Source organism: Zonotrichia leucophrys, chromosome 2, assembly GCF_028769735.1.
Source record: "Zonotrichia leucophrys gambelii isolate GWCS_2022_RI chromosome 2, RI_Zleu_2.0, whole genome shotgun sequence".
Classification (NCBI taxonomy): Eukaryota; Metazoa; Chordata; class Aves; order Passeriformes; family Passerellidae; genus Zonotrichia; species Zonotrichia leucophrys.
The window spans coordinates 144,793,897-144,816,530 of NC_088171.1; the positions used below are offsets into that span (position 1 = coordinate 144,793,897).

General features: G+C 39.0%; 1 protein-coding gene across 2 annotated transcripts in view; it reads right to left on the minus strand.

The window, feature by feature from the left end:
- Positions 1 to 1,946: 1,946 nt before the first annotated feature.
- The window catches only part of KCNQ3 (potassium voltage-gated channel subfamily Q member 3), a 196,229-nt gene continuing 175,541 nt past the window's right edge, over positions 1,947 to 22,634 (minus strand). For both annotated transcript variants that reach the window (XM_064706706.1, XM_064706705.1), the window contains 6 exons: positions 16,289 to 16,476; positions 15,128 to 15,230; positions 12,632 to 12,763; positions 10,742 to 10,840; positions 8,981 to 9,065; positions 1,947 to 8,124 (listed from right to left, as the gene is read on the minus strand). In XM_064706706.1, coding sequence (XP_064562776.1) covers positions 7,387 to 8,124; positions 8,981 to 9,065; positions 10,742 to 10,840; positions 12,632 to 12,763; positions 15,128 to 15,230; positions 16,289 to 16,476 — 1,345 coding nt within the window. In that variant the 3' untranslated portion in view covers positions 1,947 to 7,386. The remainder of the gene's footprint in view (positions 8,125 to 8,980; positions 9,066 to 10,741; positions 10,841 to 12,631; positions 12,764 to 15,127; positions 15,231 to 16,288; positions 16,477 to 22,634) is intronic.

The following is a 22,634-nucleotide window of genomic DNA, read 5'->3' on the forward strand; positions in this document are numbered from 1 at the left end:
ACTGCTCCTTGAGGGTTTCCAAAGAAGTTACTTTGTGATAAAGCACTTGGCATTTTTTAATATAGATCCTCATAAAGCCTTGATTCAACATTGAGAAATTTCAGCAATCCAGACCTTACTTAGAAAAATATTTAATGACTTATCCAATGATTTTATTTCTGATAGGATGTGTCAGAGATGTAACTGACCCCACCAAATCTGCCAAAATATTCATAGCATATATTACACTTTTCCCCCATGATCTCTGTTCTGTAATCTGCACCTGACATAAAGAAGCAGGAGAAAAACTGTGGTGCTGTCCCAAACCCACTGGGCTGACAACATTATCTTAGAGAGCAATTTCTTTAAATATTGTCTAGATTCCCTGCTGCTCTCTGCCATGGGACTTGGCTTTCCTGATTCCATCCCTTCTCTGTGTTCCAAAAGGATGCTCTGTGTTCCAAGAGGATGCTCTGTGTTAGTCAAGCAACCATTTTACCCTGGCGAGTCGTAAAAAGCAAAGCATCCTACAAATAAACAGAAGGGTACACTGAGAAAATTCCACTCCTGAAGCTGTTTCTTGATTGACACTGTTTCAATTTTTACCCTTTCTAAACTGTTAACCCAAAGTCTTATTCTACTTTGGTGGGGGACAATTGTAGGGGATCCCCAAAGTCCCATGTAGAGGTAAGCACAGGCTGCACCCCTGGATGCAAGCAGGGCTTTGCCTTAGAATAGGTATCACAGCTTCTTCCCATTTTAAAGTCCATTTCTTATCAGACCTAATGCCTCACTGAAATCCAGTGACTTGTCAGGTTCTGGTGTTTGGGTGACAGCTAAGGGGAAATTTTAATGCAACACCTTTCAGTGCAGGTGAACCAAAGGTGAGTGTTTCAACTGCTGTGTCTGTGAAATGCTCAGGGAAATGCCATTGCTGGGCCTGGCAGCTGCAGGACTCAGCCCAAGCCCTTCAGCTCAGGCTGGGACATTCAGGGCTGAGGCAGTGATGATAATGCAGGGTAGAGCTCTCTATAAAAGTGGACACACTTGAAAAACCCCTGAACCCCAAAAGGTTCAGAATTCCACACTCTGGTGCATTAGATTGGAAAAACACAAACTGTCAATCTTTGGAAAGAATAGAACTTGGTTTTAAGAGCCTGACATTCAACCTATTTATTTTTTAGTTTTTATTTATTTAAATTTAATCATTTAAAACAAACAAATAGACTCAAAAGCACAACAAATAATGTTGCAGTACTAAAGGATCTTTTAATTATTCCCACTTTACAGTGGTTTAGAAGTGGGATAAGACATGGCATCAATGTTGAATATTTTTTTTACCTACCACCAAAAATTTTAAAAAAACTTATTTTAGGTTGTACTTCAAGTGTTCAGCAGAGCTCATTCCTTAGTGACAGCCATGAAATTGAAGCCACAGAGAATGCCTTAAAATACCTCTCTGTGTCCAGCTAAATTTTTGGGAAGAGTTTATGTCTCATGTGTTTCTCTTTCTGTCTCATTCAGACACAGAACCACACAGAAATGCAGCAACAGAACCAGGGGCAGAATTCAAGCAAATTCCCTGTGGGGGATATTCTGATCATTCTTCTACCATTACTGTGTTCTCTCTATATTTTGTTTGCAATTTCATAACATTTTAGCACCTTGTGTTTCCAATATGAATGCATTTTCTCCCACTTTTCATTTTCCCCTTCACATATGCTCAAAGCCATATAAATTACATGGCCACTAAATCAAAAGGTGTCACAAATAATGGGATCTACTGTGTGCTGACAGGGCTGTCTGTGGAAGCCACATAAAACTTGTTTGCAGCTGAGTTTAGTCCTGCCTAGATGAAGTCACAAGGATCTTTGCCAATGTCTCTTCTGGGGGTACATTTGACAATATATTCTTTGAATATGTGTGAAGATATCAAGATTTAAATTAAAATAAATCCATCCACATCATAATTGAAATTTCTATTTATTAATAAGTGGTGCAGTTTTTAAAGACAGAACATAAAAAATCAGTTAAGAAGTATTGTTTGCATAATATATTGAAATAAACATATTAAATTTGTTCAAATATTGGACAGTGCCAGAATAGAAATTACACATACAGTTTAAAAATTACAATAAATAATATTATAAAGAGCACTAAAGGCCACTTGTATAAAAGTTGTGTTCCCTTGTCAGCCAGAATCTGAAAAGCATCTTTGTAGCATGGAGAAGATTTCAGTGAGCAAGGCACAAATACTAGTAATAATAAGATGCCATAACTAGAAAACAAAATGCAGTTGGCTATGTAACCTTCAGTCTCAGTGTTCTTCATGATGGAAATAGGAGCCCATTTTCACTATTTTGCTTCAGTTAACTTCAGAGGGAAGCTACTCAAAGCTGAATTGGGAAGGATCAAATCTTACAGCCTAAAAAACCAGAAGGAAAAGTGATACCCAGGGTCTTCATTTCCAGAGTGCCCAGCTAAAAACACTTGAAAATGCCCCTTTTTTCCTCTGCACCTCTTAAAATAATCTTCAAAAGGAGCATTCACATCCAGCTGTGCTCCTGAAAAAGTGACATCCCACCAAATTCTGAGGTGCTGTAGGAAATTCAGGTTTGCATCTCTTAGACCCCTAGAACTCAGTGGTGGGGGCTGTGGGTGCAGGAAATCCACACCCAGCTCTTTCCTCACAGGATCTGCAGTAACCAGGACGGATTCAGTTCCTGCCTAAGCAGATGTGACACCTCTGCAGCAGCTGGGAGCCCAACAGGGGTGAGGGTGCTCCTCACTCTGCATTTTCTGATTGCTTTAGGCTGTGATCTTGCAAACTGGTTGGACCTTGGTGCTCTCCTGAAGGCCACAAGGCCCCACTACCCCCAGGTTCAAGTGGGCTTTAGTTTGCAGCACTCATGGGCCACCATTTGAAGCAGAAAAAATTTAAAGTATTTCCACTCTGGACCATAATAATGCAGCAACGTTACAGATAAAAACAGAGCAAATATAGCCAATTTAGGGACTTTTTAATCAATCTCTCCATGGTTTGAATTCCTTTTTATTTAGATAGGAGCCAGAGTGATAAATTCAGGGCAGGGAAAAGCCAAGGCAAGGACAACAGTCATTACCTGACTAGATTTTTTTAAATTGCCAACTCTCTGAGTAGAGAATAAACCACACTTATCATACCTTCATACCTCAACAAAGTATTCACTTTTGCCTTAATCAAATAGTCCCAGTTTGCATCTAAAATGAGAAAGCTTAATTGATAATAATGCTGCAAAGAGAGGCACACAATGTAAACACAGATTAACTTTTTTGAAAACTTCCAGACATCTGGCATTTCTTAGGGACTGAATATCACTCTCAAAATGTAGCCAAGAAAAATATCTCCAGATCAGTGCTGTCCTTCACAAGGAAATTTATAAATAATGGCAGATTAGAACCCAGCCCTGCTCCCAGTGCATCACTGTCAGAAGGTTTCTATCTTACTTCAAGGAGAGCAGAGAAAAGCTCCACAGTTTCAAATTATAAAATAATATCTCAAGGCCTGAAATGAGATGAGAGTCATCAAAGTCATTAATACCTTTTAATGTTGAGTACATGCAAACAAAGTGCTAGTGTCAGTCAAGATGCTAGAAAGGTCTGACCCAAAGAGAATTGATAACTCTTTAACTGAAACATCATGCAGAAGAAGGTATAAATCTAATTAATTCCTATTACAAAGACTATTATTGACCCAGATGCCCTTCTCAAATGAAATTGTGACTAGAGATTCGTTGTTTGTGGAAAGAGGACTTGACATTCTTAATGTTACTGGGATCACACATGGGATCTTTGCTTTGTCCAGTACCCCTGGCTGGCACATGAGCCACAGTTCCAGGGTGGATACACTCCCTGGACTCACCCTGATTGGAGTCTGATGAATTTGTGTGCAAATCTGATCTGGGATGGTCTCCAGATCTCACCTTGCTATGACACCTGTGAGTTGTTATCACAGACAGCAGAACTGATTTTTAACCCTGATGATGTAAATGGCAGAGAGCTGCTAAGAACAGCACCCTTATGAACAGAGCAGTGACAGGTTTCAGTGTTAAGAAAGAAAAATAAATATTAAAACAAGCTAATCAGATCTGCCTGTCTCATTTCTTGGATCTCCTTCACAGGACCCACAGATGTCTACTGCAGAGTTTATCACCAGTGCTTTTTAAGAAGAGGCAGATCTTTTCTGGCATCATTAAATATTTCATGATGTGGCTACAAATACCTGACCTGACACCTTAAAGATGCATATTGCAAATTGTGTTTGCAGGCCAGGGAAAGCACTAACTTCAAGACAGTTCATCTGCTAAGTGCGCAGAGTGCAGGGCAGCACAAATCATTTCTCTGGGGCTGTACCCTGTGTGCAGGTGAAAATTCATCCAAGTCTCTGCCCTTGCTTGGATCTTCTCTTGGAAAGAACATAACTTTATAAGGAGGCTATTTATGGTTTTTCAACCAGGTTAAATACTGAGAAAAGATTTCTTTTATTTGACCTGTCATGGAAAAGAACAGAAACCTGAACTAAAGAATTTCAGTGGGAATTGAACAGGTATGGCATAGCCACTGTCAAAGACAGTCACAAACAAATTGATCAGACTGCATCTGCTTTTTGGCTGCCTTGACTTTTGATTGTTTAGCTCTAGGAAGCATTTAAAGAAGGATGAAATTCAGATTAAATCAGTAGGAACAACAGGCCCTTTATATACAAGAAAACTGAAGCAGGCTTGTCTAGCACATACTTACATACGCTTCACAAATGTAACAATGTTAAAATAATTTTTTCATTCTTTTCCATTCTCTTGCCTTGTGAGGGTTAAATCTCACAAGCTGCCACATCTATTACTGTTTCAGAAAGCCTGCAACAGGTACAATGCAGATATTTCCAAGAATCATAAGGGCCAAAGAATTCTCAATATGCCAAATTATAGCGAATTACACTTTGGTCATTTAGTTTTATTCTTTGTAAATTTATCCACAAAAGTGTGCCCAACCCAGATTTTCTTTCAAGTCAATGCTATTTTGTCAATTAAATAATTACCAAAATTGTGCCTCATACCATCATAGCTACTGGCTTCAGAACAGCTCCATGGACTCATCCCAGTCTTCAAAGTCTGTAACTGCTCTGCAGTATTTAATCCAGTAACAACAGCAATTTGTTCTTCCTGAAGATCCATCCCAGAAGGATGAAACATGATTTAGCTGAAGAATCAGATGAAGTAAGAGGATCCTAGTCTTTTAGATGTCTTTTCCAATAGAGAACAAGCAGTGAAGATGAAGGCAATGCCCACATCTGGGAAAGAACAAAATTCCCTGGATGGAACGACTGCTGTGAGATGTCAACAATACTGAGGAATTAAACCAGAAGTTTACTATGGTCAGAAAAACCCAACAAAATATTGTCCATTGGAGCACTTTCCATCCAGGGCTGTGCAATTCCCAGTAAGCACTGGGAAGCCCAGTAATGTGCTCATGGCTCAGACTGGATGTGCCAAAGATGCTCAGTTGTGCAGCTGCAGTGTAATAGAAGCAGTCTCTACAGAAAGTCCTTTTTCTAACACCTTATTTGGGCCAAATCCTGCCATCTCTGCTGGTCAGTGCCCTGGCAACAGTGGGGAGTGTGCCCTGGCCATTGTATGGAGTGACAGGGATGGTGCTGGACATGAGGTGGGGATGAGCCACGGCAGAGAGGCTGCACCTTGGTGAGACAATTAGCACTGATTGTGTGGTCTCTGATCATCTGACATCTAAGCAAGTCACCTTCTGCTCTCTTTGAAGTTGTTAGACATTTGGTCGCTGCAGATAAGTGAGTTAAAGGTGAGATGGATCTCATCCTGAATTTGATGTGTGCCTTTGTTGCTGTACCCTGTGCTCACTGACTGTACTCCTTCATTTCCCACCAGCTGTACAGAGTGTTACAGCCACCAAGCTGGACATCCCATGGATGCTATTTCATGGACACATTGACTGACACCAGGTAAGACCTGTACAGGGTATTTGGAAATGCTAGTTTCACTAGCTTTATAGGTACTACATTCCCACTGTAGTGGTGACATCTTGGATTCATTTCCTTCCAGTGATCCAGTGATTTTCCTGGTCTCTTCCTTCTCAATAATTTCCAATTTTCATTAAAAAATATTTGGCTGAGGCCTAGGGAGCATACTTATCTCTCTGTTGCTCAGGGACACATGACAAAAATGGTGATTATTTATTCATACATTAATCCTAAATATAGCACACATTCATGGATTTTGAGTAGTCCATTTCCAAGAGAAAAGGTAAACAGAGAGAAACAGATCCTGGCAGCATCTTACACTGTAGAACTTGCAGGGAAGAGAATAGTAATTTTCTGCACATCTGAGGAGCTCAAAGCACTTGACAAATATTAGAGAATTGAGCCTTTCAACCTGTGAGCATGTGTGGAAGTGTAACTCCCAATTAACAGATTGGGAAACTGAGGCTGAGTTACATTATGCTTCTTACTTAGCAGCACCTAAGTCAATAGAAGAGTGGAGTGTATAAACCTGGAGCTCTCTACAGTGAACAATTTAATTTTTGTAACAAAGAAAATTTGGCCCCATAAGTAGCAAATAGACTTAGCAAAAGATTTTCTTTAAAAAAGCATTATAATCCTACTTTGAGCAATTTTATAAGCACTAGTGAAGATTTTCAAAGTATTTTGAGGGATTTTTATTTACATTTTACAATAAATAAATACCTATCATCAATCCCAGGAGGTGGCTTGGATGATTTAAAATCCTACCCTTAATTTCATTTCAACATTGTTTTTCAGGAGTAATTATATGAGATCACATGAGAAACATTTAGTTCACAAAAACATTTCAATAAGGTCATAGTTTAACTCAGCTTTTCCCCTGCTTTTGGTTGATTAGAGATTGATTTGCTTGGTTGATTGGCTTGGTTGATTAGAGATTGATTTGCTTATAATGGAAAATGATTTAGACGTTATGTTTCCACAAAGGAATATAGTTCCTGAAAAATCTTTTTATTTTGCTGCTCTGTTTACAAAATGTAGCAAGGACCACTGTATCTTGTCTGTTATCAATTCACCATTGTTGTATTGAAGAGTACCAGATAGATATGTATCATGGAAGAAATCAGCTGTACCATTTATATAGGGCAAAGTCATGCAAACCATGCTCAAAACTAAGCTCCTTAGTTTTGGAAGCATGAAAAAAACTGCATCAGTAAATTGTATGAAATGGTGCAGAATGACTACCACTAATATCACATGCATCTTATGCAGCCATTGGTGTTTTGAACTAGTAAGCTTTGGGTGTAGAGTAAGTGAGATATACAAAGTATGCTTACATTACAAGGAGAAGTCAGCCAGTGACTGTCCCCACACACGTTTTAAACTGGCTTGTTTGACGGGGTCCATATTGAGTCTGAAATCCCATCTCCCGTGGAGGAGAGCGGCATGGAGCCGCTCGGCGTGAAGGGGTCTGTGTCTGTGTCTGTCTCCCCCTCAGCCAGGTAGCGTTTCTCCCTCATCCACGCCGAGCCCCCGCTGGGGCCGAAGGGGAAGTCGTCCCTCTCCTGGGAGATGCTGAAGCCGCTCGGGGAGCGCTCCAGCTCCTCGTGGTTGACGGAGAGAAGGGACAGTGGGGTGTCGCTGTCTCTCGTGAGGCTCCTCCGCTGCCTTGGGGACACCTTGTCTGAGTAAGGGCTTTGAAGGTCCCCGTGGGAGTGGTAGCTAACCTGGGAGTCCATTAATGTGAATATAGGCAGAACTGTTGGCCTCTCTGCATATGAAGTTGAGGAAGGTGTGGCTTGCAGTCTGCCAGAGTTTTGCCCACCTATTGATAAAGGTTGGGAGTGAGCCGTGTGGCCCCGTGCTGAGAAACCATAGGGGCTGACTTTGTTGACTGGAACCTGCTGGAAGTTGTAGGGAGTTTCACGAGAACACTGCTCAGTGTATTTGTATATTATTGTTTTTAATTCAGAATATTTGTTTTCTTCTCTCTTCTCCCTTGCAGGAGAAGCGGTTTCTTTCAATGGACTTATCTCAGCAACTTGTATCTGCAGCTGTTCCATGTGATGCATATGCATATCAACAAGAAAATCCAGTTTCTTCCCCATGTCATTTACCTGAAAAATACCAATGTCATGATATTGCCTCAAGTCAGTTATTCAAAAAGAGACTATGATTCCATGGTGTGCTGCCATGTTTATTGGTCATGGAGGTTCATACAATAACCGTGATCTTCCCTCAAAGTTGGGCTGAAATGGATGGCAGTTGATCCTCTAACACCTCAGAATGAAAAGCCCCATCCCTATGAACTGACCCAAAAAAATTATTAGTCTTGCTGGATATTTAACAGTACAGTATCCAAGAGGATACTATAATGTTATGACAAAATCTTGATACCAGTGGTAAATAGCTATTACAAAAATACAGTATATGGAATTACCTTTGCATACAGACCTGATCTCTAACTGATAATCACAGAATCATCTAGGTTGGAAATGACCTCTGAGATCACTGAGTCCAACCTATGACCTAATGGCCACTAACAGTCCCACAACATCAGAGTTACATATCAGGACTAGTTTCCTTTCTCTTTTGCATAGGCCCCAAGGGTGGACAATAATTTTCAGTCCAGTCCCTGCAGGAAAAGGCCTTGCTCATGCCAAACACCAGATGTGATGAGTACTGAAGCTACAGGAATTAAAAAGTCCCACTTCAATATGACGGTTAGGATCTTGTGCCATACACAGTGGCATGGATTCAACAAGTTTCAAAAGGCACAATTCTCAGGTAAACAAATTCTTTCATGAAAAAAAAACAACAGAATTTTGTGATCATTGGAACAAGATCTCTGTGAGTCTTCATCACCACCTGCACAATTCTGCCTGGGTCAGCCAGAGTCATGCACAATTTATATCAGCTCTATCACTTCTGAACAAGCACCTCAGCCTCTGTCATTGCCATGAAATTACTTACCTGCCTCTCAACTTTAACAAATTTTCCCATCATACTTTGGTCTTCAGTATCAGCTGTAGATGCTTTGGCTACATATGGTTCATTTCTGCCAAGAATTAATAACTCTGTTAGTGTTCAATATTTCTTTGCATCACAATAAGCAATTTATATCAGAAAACAGAATTGCCATCTTGTTGATTTATTCATATAGATCCTTGGAGCTCTTTTTGCTGTTTATACAAACAGGAGTGAGAGTCTATTCTATGTGATACCAATGCATTGCTAAAAAAATATAATCTTGATTTTTAATTTTTTAATGTTTTGTTTTTCAAGTTTAAAATAAAGATTAAAAAGCACCAGAAGTTCAAAAGAAAATTAAAATTATTCTCCAGCTTGTTGGAATAATTTCAGGTTTGTGAAAATTATTGATACAGTGTAGTTAGTGGGTCTACAGATGGCCATGTGTTTTTAAATCTAATTCATTATAATTAGTGTCTTTGGAGACTGAATCTGAGTTTCAAGGATGAGTGTGTTTTTTTGCTCAATTTCATTATATCAAATAGTAAGTGTCAGAGATTGGAAATGCTGAAAAGAGACAGTCTGGTCTGGAGATTTAAAGCTGATTCCAGAATAAACTTTTATCTATGCAATGTCCCCTTGCCTGTCCATCGGATGGACCAAATTCATTAGGCAAGAAGAGGATCTCTAACTAAGGAGTTTTATTTATAACTTCATGGAATTTTGGATTCTCATGATCAAGTTAAATCTTTATCAAACAGTTTCCAAACTGATGTCAATATCTTCCCATAACCTATGCCTAAGTCTAGAAAAACAATTTCTGAGCACTTGCTCTTTAACATGATTTGGAACAAATATACTCTAAGACTTTTGACATGCCCAGTTCTTCTCTTTTCTGAAAAAATCCAAAATACAGCTGTGAATAAATTGTATTAGGGCAAAATCTATACCTAAAACATGTCATATTTTCCACATTGGGTTACTGGTGATATGGGCTCATGCAGTTTTTGCAATCTGCTTTCCTCCCCAAATGATCACTGCCTCTTCCATGTACTCTTTCTTCACATTTATGTGGTTTTGGAATTTTCTCTGTGTGGGATAATTTATTTTCTGTAAGATTGCTTTTGTTCTGAGCAACCACAACAGCTTTGGGGACAGATTGTTGATGGTCTTGTGTGGTTCTTGATGGATATTTATTGACAGATTGATAGTTGTAAGCAACAGAAGAAATGTCATTTATTATTTAATTTTTTCTAGTTGGAATGCAGCAATACAATAATATGGTGCATCTTTCACACCCAGAAATCTGTTATTTCAATTTGTTTTGTGTATTTCTCATCAATCACTGATTTAAAAGCTGCAGCATTAAAAATCTCTGCTTGCCATTTGGTGGGCACTTCAGGAAGAGAAATAATTTACTTTCAAACTGTTAGTGGTTTTTATTGAGCTTTTAAGTGGGTTTACAAGTTAAATGTTAGAAAATTATCACATCAGCAATCAAATGCATGCATTTAATTTAAAACCATATTTTCAAGCTGGGTAGAAGCTGAGCTGGACAATTAAGAAGCCATTGTTTAGATTTCCATCACACATTGCTCTGAGTGACTTTCTGGCTCAGTGTTTATCCACATGTATCTCAGAGCAACATATCCTCTCAGTATCATTACTTTAACAGTGGATGAAGAAAGATCATGCTTATTGGAATGAATTAACTTTTTATTTCTGTGTTGGGCTGTGCTGAATACTAGATATAAAAGAATTCACCTGGGAGACTGTTGTGAAGGGTAAGAAAAAGCTCCTCCCTTTTGGGATTTCTTATGCTTGGGAGTAGATGGAGGTCCAGGTGTAAAAATCATATCTACTCTGAAAAAAAGAAAAGTGCAACTGTGTAAGTCCATCTCCAAATGCTAACACATGACAGAATATGCTGTGCATCTCTGAAGCAAAGATTCAAAAAGGAAACATATGTTGATTTGGTAATATATTGATGCTCATGATGTGTCTGCTCTTTTTTGAGTCACAATCAATGCACTGAATTGCAATTACCTGGTAATTTAGTAATAATTAAGTAATGCTTTAGGCTCACTGTTTCCAAACTTCAAATTTGAAGCAGAACTTCTTTTCCTTCAAAGGAACCAAACAGCATGATTGTCAAAAAATATCCAATAGCAGTGGCTGTTAAAAATGTCAGGAGACCCATCAGATTTTGTGCAGGGTAACAAAAATCAGAACATGGCAAAAGGTGGAATTGCTGACATTCCTAACAAACTAATAACATTCTGTCAGTTGTTGTTTCTAATTGTCAGCAATATTTTAGTCTTTACTAATTATTCTTTTGGCTTTAAAAACATAACTTTAAATGAAGCTGCATAAGGAGTCTACTGGATTCTTTATTTGGCACAAAAGGAGAAAGATTGTTTGGAATGCTCCAATGCATGTAATTGTACTCTTTTACTATATCAAATATTCTTTCATTTGTCATTTCCAACTGCTTAGGTGCAAGTTAGTCTCTGTTTATTCAGTTCACCCACAAAATGGCCACATATCAATCAGCATTAATCCACAGACCAGTTACCTGTATTATTGGACAATCCACGCAGATACCTTGCATGGTTTCACAGTGCCCCATAGAGTTCTGAAAATGGAACTTGAAAAAGCTCCAGGCAAGCCTCACAAAGCTAGCTAGATATTGGCTTGAATCCCCAGGCATTGCTGACAGACATGGTAAATACTTGAAAAAGAGATTGCCCAGTGCATGGAAAATCCCTTTGAAATAAGAAATTACAAAATCCAGCAGAAAGATCAGAGCAGCCTTTCAAAGCCAAGGTGAGTCCAGACAAGGCCCAAATGTGTAGGAAGGGTTGCACTCTCTCAGCCCATGATTGGGAGAGAAATGAAGGTGATTGTGTGGTATTTTAATTTTCAGAGTCACTGAGGGCCTCAGGGAATGTGCTGTGCAGAGACTGAGCAAGGACAGCTCCCCACATCTGCACACACATCTGGACACACATCTGCACACACATCTGCACACATGTGCACTCAGGCCCACACGGATTTCCAGCCCCAAGCTCTGACCTGGGCTCATGGATCAGGGGACGAGAAGCACAAATTTCTGTAGATGTGCCTCAAAATCACATTGCAATGAAGCCCTTCTGAGAGGAAACAGCTGTGGATGCAGATTGCACCTGAACAATCACAGAGGCCTGAAATTCCAACTTTTTTTCAGATAGGTCAATTACACCTGACTGAAGCCTTCTGTGCTGATGTATTTTGGCACTTTTATGGGATGTTTCACTAGGCACACATCAGCAGAGAATCCAGCCCAAAGAAAAGCTCAGGGAGAGCTTTTATTTTTACTAATCATCTGTAAAATGGGGAGAGGAGAGAAATTTGATCCTGATCAAATAAGGCAATAGTGAAGAAAATTCAAAGGATTTTTAAACTCTGATGTCCTTGTTCTAAATCTGAGCCAGTGGTCTCTGCCTGCAGTTATCCCTGCTAGCTCTCACTTGCCTTTTGTTTTTGGGAAAAGTTTTCTCATGGATCAGCTACATCATGCAAAGGTGTGGCTTCTGGGTGGCCTTGTACACAGGCTAATGTTTTCATTTTGCCACCAAAGCTATACATTTCCCCCATCTACCAGGAGATTCTTACCTTGCCTGAAGGTATTTTATTCTGGAAAGCATATCAAGATGCCCTGCTGAGTATTGCTCTATCACATCCTTTACATCATAAGGCCTCAAAGTCTCCTTGAATTTTTTTTTATACAGACGAAACTGTAGTATTCTGCATAATAAACAGAAAAAAATTAATCTCTTATATAAATTCCATTATGAAAATTTCAATTTTTTTCAAAATATGGATGAATTCTGTCTATTTGTAAATTGAGCATGTTATTACTAAACAAGGCAATAAAATATAAACAAAGAATCTATAACATCATCTACAATCTATAACACCATAAACACTAAATTTGAAAATTTGTAATAGCTGGCTTTGCATAATTAATAGTCTTAAAAAATGGTTTAAAGCTTCAGAATCACAGTTGGAGCTTGAATTTGAGCAACACAAGTCACAGGAGATTTTGAAGCTGTGAAGCTGAAGCTGCTGCTTCTATTCTTCAGTCTATTATAAAGCAAATTTATAGTATATGCAATGCTGAATCATTTTCATCTTGGTTTTATTTTGCACCTGGGAAAGTTTTGGATAGGAAATGATAATTAGATATAGATGTGGAAGTTAAGAAGTTAGCAGCAGTTCAGGTTGTGAAGAGGGGAAAACTTTTTAGAACTGCCTGAAGTGTCCTTGAAAAAAACAACAGTATCACATTATTGTTGTTGTAGTGATAATAATATTATTGCTCTTACTGTTGCTATTGCTACAAAATGAGCTAGCGATTAGTAACAGAATTCTTATAACAAGGAACACTGCTGGCCAGAGCACTTGAAAAATATTTGGCATTCATTTTTCACCCTTTTCTGTTGATACATTATTTTTATATATGTGTGTATATATATATATATATATATATATATATATGTAGATTAATCAAATAGAAGGATTTAAACATTTCATTTAAACAATGAAATCTTTATCTTCATGTGGTTTAGACTTGGGTTCTGGATGTTTGCTTTCTCAGTAGAGTCTCCAGGTACTTGTTGTCTGAACTGGGAAATTGCTGTCATATGTTAAGATTTGAACTTGTCTTTTATTTAAGGTTGGTGGGTTTTTAAATGTTTTTAAAGTCTGTATGAACTTTCATTTAGCAAAGATAATTCTATTACAACTTTTTAAGGGCTGTCTTTAACTTTGATGCTTATAAATATTTCAAGGTTTCAAAATTATAGCTGGGCCTATTTTTGCCAAATTAGCTATGGTAACAGCAAAACTACACATTCAAAGACTTAAGGGAAAAATAGGGATCACAATGTTAGCAATCCTAATTTAAAATCTCCTTGATCATGACCCTGAAATCCATTAAGTGGCTTTGTCTGAAAGAATTACTCTCAATTAATGTTCAGGATCTGGGTACACTACACAAGGAAAAAAAATCTTGACTCCTGATTGAGTTTAAATGGAAATTGCATGAATCAATTAGATTTGGACAGGATGTGGGGAAGCAGTTTTTCAAAAGTAACAATAACATGTTTGAAAGCAAGCAGGTATCAGGGAAAGAAGGGGAAAGCTGTGGAGGACAGGGATGAAGAAGCTTCCAGTGGGAGGGAAGAAGTCATGGGTAACATGAGCAAAGCCTGTGTCACTTGGCTATCAGCAGCCTTTAGAAAACTTGGAATTTTTTACAAAGTGATTCTCCTGCACCCAATTCAAAAAGAACCAGGAGTACATTCCATGGTTATATAGATATAAATATATGGTTATATTTTTATTACCATCTTCCCTGAAGTTCTTCTAAGATAAATCTGAGACACTTCAGACTTGCAGTATTTCACCTGGAAGGTGGCAAGTCCCTGGCCCCAAAATCAACAACTTCTGGAATCAACAGCAGTTGCAATGAAAGCAGAGTATTTTCCCATGGGGGCATTTTTCAAGGAAGGAGAGTACAAAGTACTGCATTGAGGAGTAACAGAGCATCAGTGAATGAATTCTATTTGCTTGATGTGCTAAACACATGACCAAGGCTTACTTGGAGTTTTCTAACTTTAGGGAATATCTCTTGTGGTGTGAAAATGGAGGTGACACATGTCACAAGACAAAAACTGCTGAAATTGAGACCTCAGCATGTATTAAAATATGACAGCTGAAAAGTAGGTTGCACATTCATGTAATTGTGTATAAAGAGTTGAGTCAGCTCAGAGTTTTTGGTTAAGCAAAAGTTCCAGTTTCATACAAATATTAGTCACTAAATTGAGAAAGACATATTTATATAACATTTTAACAAGGAACAGTACAAAATATTATTTTATGATAAAAACACTGTGGAGTATTTCTCAAAATGACATGGCAAATGTTATTAAAAACTTTCTCCTTTCTGCATACTTTCAACAGACTGAATAGGGTCTGTCTCATGTTTCTGGAAACACTAGAATTATCTCATCTATTCCATCTAAAAAAAGTAATAACAGAAACAGTGAATCCACATGTAGCAACATGGTAATGTTATTTCCTATCATCCTTCAAAAAGACATTTACCTGACAGCTCGGATGGCTGTCTTGAATGTGGGGATCATATCTTCCATAGGGAAATCACTACTGTCACCTCTGTCTTCTGCCATGGGTTCTCCTGTTCCTGCATCTGCAAAGGAGGTCAAAAAACTGGATGTGTGAACATCTCACCACACAATATTTAGAGGGGTGTCTGGCTGAATAAAGCACTACAAAAATTAAATTCAATTTAATAAAGAAATATCTCTTACAGCTTCTTTCATTGGTCAGGTCTTGAAAGGGATTTAATTATTTTCGGACAGCTGTAAGACACATTATTGAAGGATCTCCTTTCAGCATTTCTGAAACACTTGGAACTTGTCTTCCTTTCCAATAGATCTTTGCCCAAATTATTTTACATAAAGGCTAAAACAGGTTGTACAAGCCACAGGCCAAGTTCTCCTCTCACTGGCACTGCCTGGAGCTCATGTACCTTCATGAAGGGGAAAATCAAGTTCCTGGTGGGGACACCCAGGCTACACCCATGGTAGCATATCCAGCATGCACTGGTGCCAGCTGGCACAAGAAAGGGGAGCCTGTTATTTAAAGACCATTTTGGTGTTATGGGCAAGAAGAGAGAAATATGTGCTCAGGGAAGCTGAGAGGAAAAATGGCCTATAATGTTTCATGGAAACCCAATGGAAACCTCTGAGGGGCAGCAGGCTTGGGGAGAGAGGGGGAGGGAAGAAGACATTGACTCTCTAAAGGAGGTTTAATGAGATGGCAGTGAGGGTATATTTGAGATATACCCTCACAGGCTGCTGCAGGGCTGGATGCAGTCCAGGAGGGAGCTATCTCAGCTTAGCATCCTTGCTTATAAACCAAGCCATGATGGTGTGTGCTTTTTGGGGGATACAGATTGACTGCCCAGTGTGCCCACTTTTTCCAGGCCAAACAGGCTGAATCCAGCACTGGCTTTATCCCATATCAATTGCTGGCTTTGAGAAGGGCTGTTGTTTGATTTCAAGCACCGTGCTGCCTGGGCTCCAGGACTCTTTTTCTTGGGCTTCCCCAAATGTACTACACAAAACCAGGTAGTAGACATGCTTGTCCCAGAAAGTCACAAACCTTCAACAGAATATGCAGAAGAACAAAGTAAAATGAGAAGAACAGGGGGTGCATAGAAAGAAATCAACACAGATGGGCTACCTTCTGAGCTTTGCCAAAAAGCGTACGCTTTCATTCGGAATGCAGTGCGAAAACGCTCCTTATTATTCAAGACAACATTCTTAGGCTCTTTTGAAGGACTTTCTTCAATGGCATCTACATTCAGAGGGGTAAATAGCTTTCCTTTAGTATTGGTACCACGAACCCGATCCAAGAGACCCAGCTTTTGGCTACAAAATAAGCAAAAGTAATCATTTTCCTCCTTTGTACACCATTAACTTGTTTTCATGATGCTTTAAGTATATCATGGGCTAAATAATTGTTTTGTATGCAAGGACACTGCTGGGGCTACCATAATTATCAATGTCTTTGTAAGCAACAGTTAAGGTCTACAGATAATTAACTGCTTTTTATGAGCATTTTTTGGTATCAATGTTGAAAATGTTACCAGAGGGTCATGCTATCCTCTCCATTCAAGGTGTCACAGTGCTTCAGCTCACATAGCACACCTGAAGCAGCAGTATTATTATAAAGACATAAAACAACACTACTGCCATGGGCAGGGATGTCATTCACTAGACCAAGTTGCTCAGAGCTCCTTTCAGCTTGGCCTTCAAACACTTCCAAGGATGGAACATCCACAATGTTTCTGGGCAACATGTTCCAGTGGTTCCAGTGAGGAATTTCTTCCTAATATCTAATCTAAACCTGTACTCTTGCTTGAGGCCATTCCTCTTCATCCCGTCACTACACACCTTGGTTAAAAGCACCTCTCCTCTTTTCTTGCATTCTCCCTTTAGGTACTAGAAGGTGCTCTAAAGTCTCCTCAGAGCCATTTCTTATCCAAACATAACAACCTCAACTCTCTTATTTTATTCCTCAACTTTAAGGAATAAAATAAAGTCAGATGTGCTGTGAACCAGATAAATCACCAGCAATATTCTGGCAAGGCTTTGCCAAGCACTGATTAGGGACATGGTAGGGAGGATACCCTGTTTTCTCTCCACCATGACCTACAGGAGTTGCAGTGAAGTGACAAATTTTATTCCTCTGATGATTCCTTGTACTGTCTGTCCTCTTAGAGATTTACTGTCCGAATACATTTGTCTTTCAGTGACAACACAGAAATAGAATTTCATCTACCTGCCATTCTACCAGCACTACTAACCCTCCTGACAGTGTGATGAAAGCAATGATCTTAAAGGTAATCACTAATACCACTAAAACAGCAACAGGAATAGGAATTTGCCAGGGTGTTTATCAGCTTATATATGTTCTGAACACTTTGTAGGTGATGGATGGTACAAATATTTGATTTGCTAGTTCACTTTGCTACTCAAATCTTTGTTAATTGCACATTTGTTAAAAAAAAAACAACAACCAACCAACCAAAAAAAAAAAAAAAAAAAAACAAAAAAACCCAAACCAGGGCTAAGCCATGGGAAGAAGGCTTTTTAACACATTCCTGGGACAGCTCTAGGGAGAGGTGAATTGTGCCCACGTGAGCAAAAGGCAGTTCTGTGTGGGACACCAGATCAAGTAAGTTGAGTGTGGGGAGGGAAGAGGCTGTTATAGCTGGCAGCTTTCTGAGAGCCACAGATGAGAGCAGAGCTGAAGGACCAACAGCCATGTTTACAGAAGAAGGAGTTAACAGGTGAGGTATCATTGCAGGATGCTCAGCTGCAGCCACTAAACCTGCTGGCAGGAGAGGCAAGCGTGGGGAGGGTCCACTGTGCAAGGACATCATGGCCAAGGATGGAGATGTGTGTGCAGACCTTGCAGATGGGAAAGAAAGATTTCACATTTCTATCTCAGAGCTCTGTCTATTGCAGTATCCCACCACAATGGGTGTTATCTGAGCATTGAGCATCACAGCTGTTGCAAGTTTTTGTGCTGGTTTTGGTTTTTCGGGGTTTTTTACATGAATTACTGAGGTTCTCATCTCTACTGTCTATTTCTGATTAATATATCTTTGACCCAGGGAGAAATGAAATGTGGGATTCCCTATCAGAAAAGTTGCAAGCACTAAACCTTTGGGTGTAGGAAGTTTTTCCAGCCCTTCTGATTTTTCTTTTTGATATGAAAATACTTGTGAATGTAATTTCTGCAGCCTAGGAAGTTCAGACACTTGCCCTGTTATTGCATGGATGAAGAGCACGTGTGTGTGTGTGTGTGTGTGAGTACTGAAATGGCAACTAAGGAGGAGTTGGGTACAGAGACACAGATTTAGTCCTGATATATCAGCATTTCCAGGAGATAAAAGCATGGATTTGAGTGAAGAATTAGAACAGTCTAAATGAATAATATCTGTATTACTGAGACTTTGCCCTAATTTCATTTCCTGAAGAATTCATGGCATGGGGGAAAGATGCACAAAGCACAGACAAATGTACGGTGTAAAAATTGTAGAAAAATACGTTGCTTGTTGACATTTTTCACAAAATACATTTTGAAAAATCTCACATTTGAGCTTAAGAACTCTTTAAAAATTGATAACTATTTAACATGTAAAATGGCTTTAAAATACTCTAATGCAATTTAAAATATAAAATAGCTTTAAAAATTATTTCCATAGTTCTTGCTTTTGGGGTGGAATCTTGATTTGCTTTGCCCAACAAGGGTCTCACAACACTGAAGTGATGGTGAATGCAGAGTCCCAGCACATGATTTGTGTTCTACTATCTTAGGGAGATCCTGCACCCTCTTTTCTGCACCACTTTCCCTTCTCTGTTTGACCAGTTTTAAGAGTAGTGCTGCTTTAAAAGTCAGATATTTCAATTCTCTGTGAAATTTGGATTCTTCAAGCAGTCAGCTGCCATACATAGGGCAAATATATACAGGAGAAGAAAACTAATGAGCAAGTTTGAAAAGGGCATGAAATAAAAAGGTGAGGATGTAAAAGTCAACTGAATGATCTGCACATGGGATTTTTGGGCAGGTAAAGTAGGGAAAATAAATTCTCATGTCTCATTAATAAATCAAAGTCTGAAGGAGGAATTAGTTTTGAGAAGTATGGTCAAGAAGAGTATAGAATCATGGCACATCACTGAAAAGAATTTTAATCCAAAGAAATGCACCAAAAATCTAGTTAAGTGATAACAGAGTCAGCCAGGCAATATAAATTGATGGGCCTGAAGTTTTTAGAGAGAACAAGCTTGTGAGAGTGAGAATTTCTTTATTATAAAGAAAAAAGAGCAATGAGGCATGGACATCCTGATGTTGATCTGTGCAGACTGAAGGAGACTGTGGAATAAGATACAATAAAGGAGAAACCAAAGCAGTTTTAGGATGAGGAGATCTGTTCTGTGATAATGAAATGACAAAGTTTGTTTCTGGGTCTGAAAAAATTGTGCAACAGGCTTGTTGTGGAGATCACCATTCTCCAGGTGGGGGGATTGCAGGTCACTGACAATAGATGATTGATAGATGAATCTCAAATGAAAGGAAGAGTCAAGTGGTCACACAATACACACTGGCTTTGAGCAATGTACTAAATGTCACAAGATCTGAGTTAGTAACACTATGGAGAAACTCTCAAGAGAAAAACGTCTTTCAGGAACAGAACCTGAAAGGCAAAGAAGCAGAAAAATAGGTGAGGCAAAAGACTGCTGTTGTTTATAAAATGCTGTTTAGTACTACATTAAAATACAGTTGTCATTACATGTGGTCATTAAATCCCTGTCCAGAAACTTGCTTAGTTCTTCAAAATACATAACCAGCTGCCCAAAGTTTGCCCCTTAAAAGTCCTGTGATAACTGCCTTGCATACCAGAAAAAATGGAGGCATAAAGTGAGATGAGGACCTGTAGGGATCAGACCACAAGGAAAAGGGTCAGTAGATGATGCGAAGTATCCAAATATTAATCTAGTGACATTTTAAAGTATAGGACAGCAATATAAGCAAGATATGCAGAAATTTGTCATAGAGCTGTGCAAGACTGGGACTGAACAAGATTTTATATCCTCCTCATAGATAAAATCAGAACAAAAAGTTCCTCTGCATTCAGCACAAAACCCTACTTATTTGCAGTGATGTTTTCCTCTGCATATGTTGGCATGCTCATTTGTGGGGTGGGGTTTTTTGGTGTTTTTTCAGTGTGGTGGGACTTAAGGTAGATAGTACAAACTGAAAACATTTTCAGGTTTTCTTTTCAGAGTTTTTCAGCTATCCTTGCTGATAAGAGTCAGTTTAGGAAGAAACTATTCTCCAAAGACTGTTGCTTGAGCATCTTAGGTTTATGAGCTAGAACTCATCTGATCTTTTTTAAGCTGTTAAAGATGTTAAACTTCCTGTCTAAGACTACTCTTTAGACCCATTTCTGTAATCAGTGGGAAGTCAGCAACTCTAACCAGTGAGTGGGGAAAGTGTGGTTCAGTTTGGGATGACTTTATACTTGGGGGACATGGCTCTTGTTATTGACTACAGAAAGATCTAGATGAGAAGTCATCCAAAAAGCAGGTCTCTAGTCTAAGTTAAAGTTACCTGAGCTGAAGCCTTCCTCATTAATGGAATCCTGAAGGTTAACCCTTGAAGTAACATTCAAATTTATAACAGTATGTAAATGCAACAAATATAGACAATTGTGTTCTTATCTGGCAGCCAGAGCAGTAAAATCATCAGACAATAATTCATCAGCTTCACATCAAAACATTCAACCATGTGTATAAAAAGAACCCCAAACAAAACCCAAGCTTCTTTCCAGATAACTGTCATCAGGATTTATTCTCATTTCCAAGGAATGAAATCTGGGTCTGCTGGGGTGTAGTTTTCATTGATCTTTTTAAAAGTACTGAAGGAATGTTTGTTGTCATGACACGATCTCCTCATCAAAGCAGCATGCGCATGGCTCAGTCCCGGGCATGAAGCATGCGCCGACCGCAGCATCCTGCATGAGAGGGGCTAGGACAGTGGTTCCCACCCACGGGCTCATGCACTGCTGTTCCTCTTTCAGACTCCCCCTTCTGATGTTAGCTACTCTTCCTCCCCTGGGAACAGTGTTCCCACTTCATTTGGCTTCCTTACGTTCAATAAAATATCATTCTCAACTTCCAGCACAGTTCCAGAAACTGGGGAGATACAAATCCATCCCAAGAATGCTGACAAAAATCCAGGGTAGTTTCTCTGATTAGCTTGGATAAATCACCATTTTTTGTCTTGCATGCTATTAGATCCTCTCTCTCATGGGTTCCAGACCCTGTGTCTTTGAAATGGGACTCAGGGTGAGAATTCCTTAACTTTGTGGTAGATACAGATCACCAGAAAGGGAGGAAAGTGAGAGCAGTGCAGTTTCTTTCTACCTAAAGAAAAAATCCAGCTCTTAAATTTTTGTTCCCCAAGAGCAGTGGAAATTATTCTGGACCACCTGAGAGATTATTTCTGTGGCTTGATGTACAAGAGATGGCTGGCTTCTGCAGCACATGTTTACCCTTGCTCAGAACAAGGAGTGGGAACCACTGAACTAGACATATTTTCCAGAAACAGTCATGCAAATAAATAATGCATTTACATCCCATCATGCAAGCCAGATACTCTCTCTATCTTTTTCCTACTATTGGAGTTTCATAAACAAATGGTAGGTGTGTGAGGAGAAAAACAGCGAATTAATTCTAAGAGTGAACCAAACAGCCCTCTGCCATGGATTTACCACTTTCACCTAACAAGGACAAATTATAATCAGGAGATTTTTCTGTATTTTTTACAGTTTAAAATCACTAGATGTAATTAGTCTCAGGTAACTGGAAGCAGAAGGAAGTCATGTTTACTCCAGCATTTTTGTACCTTATCAGATGAACTGAAATGGGTGAACTTAGCTTTGGAAAATCAAACATTCTGAGTGAGGTTTCCAGAAGTATCCCATATTCTGCTTTGGACACTTCCTAATAGAAATTAACACCAAACTAATGTTATGACAGACATGAATTCTGCAGTAAATCTGTTCAACTGATCTCAGACAGTCCATGAGATTTCTTAAGATTAAACAAAGAACATTCCACACTTCTGAGGTAGTTCTAATCTTTAGCCAATCAACTTTCCCTTTTACTGAGTAGCATTGTTTCCTTCAGAGAGGATCTCACAAAAATGTTCTGTCCCAAAATAGCTGACTACAGCTTCCTGAAAACTAAAGACTTCACTTTGCACCCTGAATCTTAAGGCCTAAATTTGCAAGTTTCTAACATGTGAGGAGGAAACATGGAAACATCCCTTCTAAGTCAACAAATTTCCACACTCCTTGGTGGTGTACATCCTCACCAATATTTAAGGGTGGGTATGACTCAAAATCCAGACTGTACTACCATCCAGACTATCTGCCCACAAACTTGAGCACAAATCAAAACTTCAGCTCAACTTTGATGCCCTTCAGAAAAAGAAAGAGCTTTTACATACACTA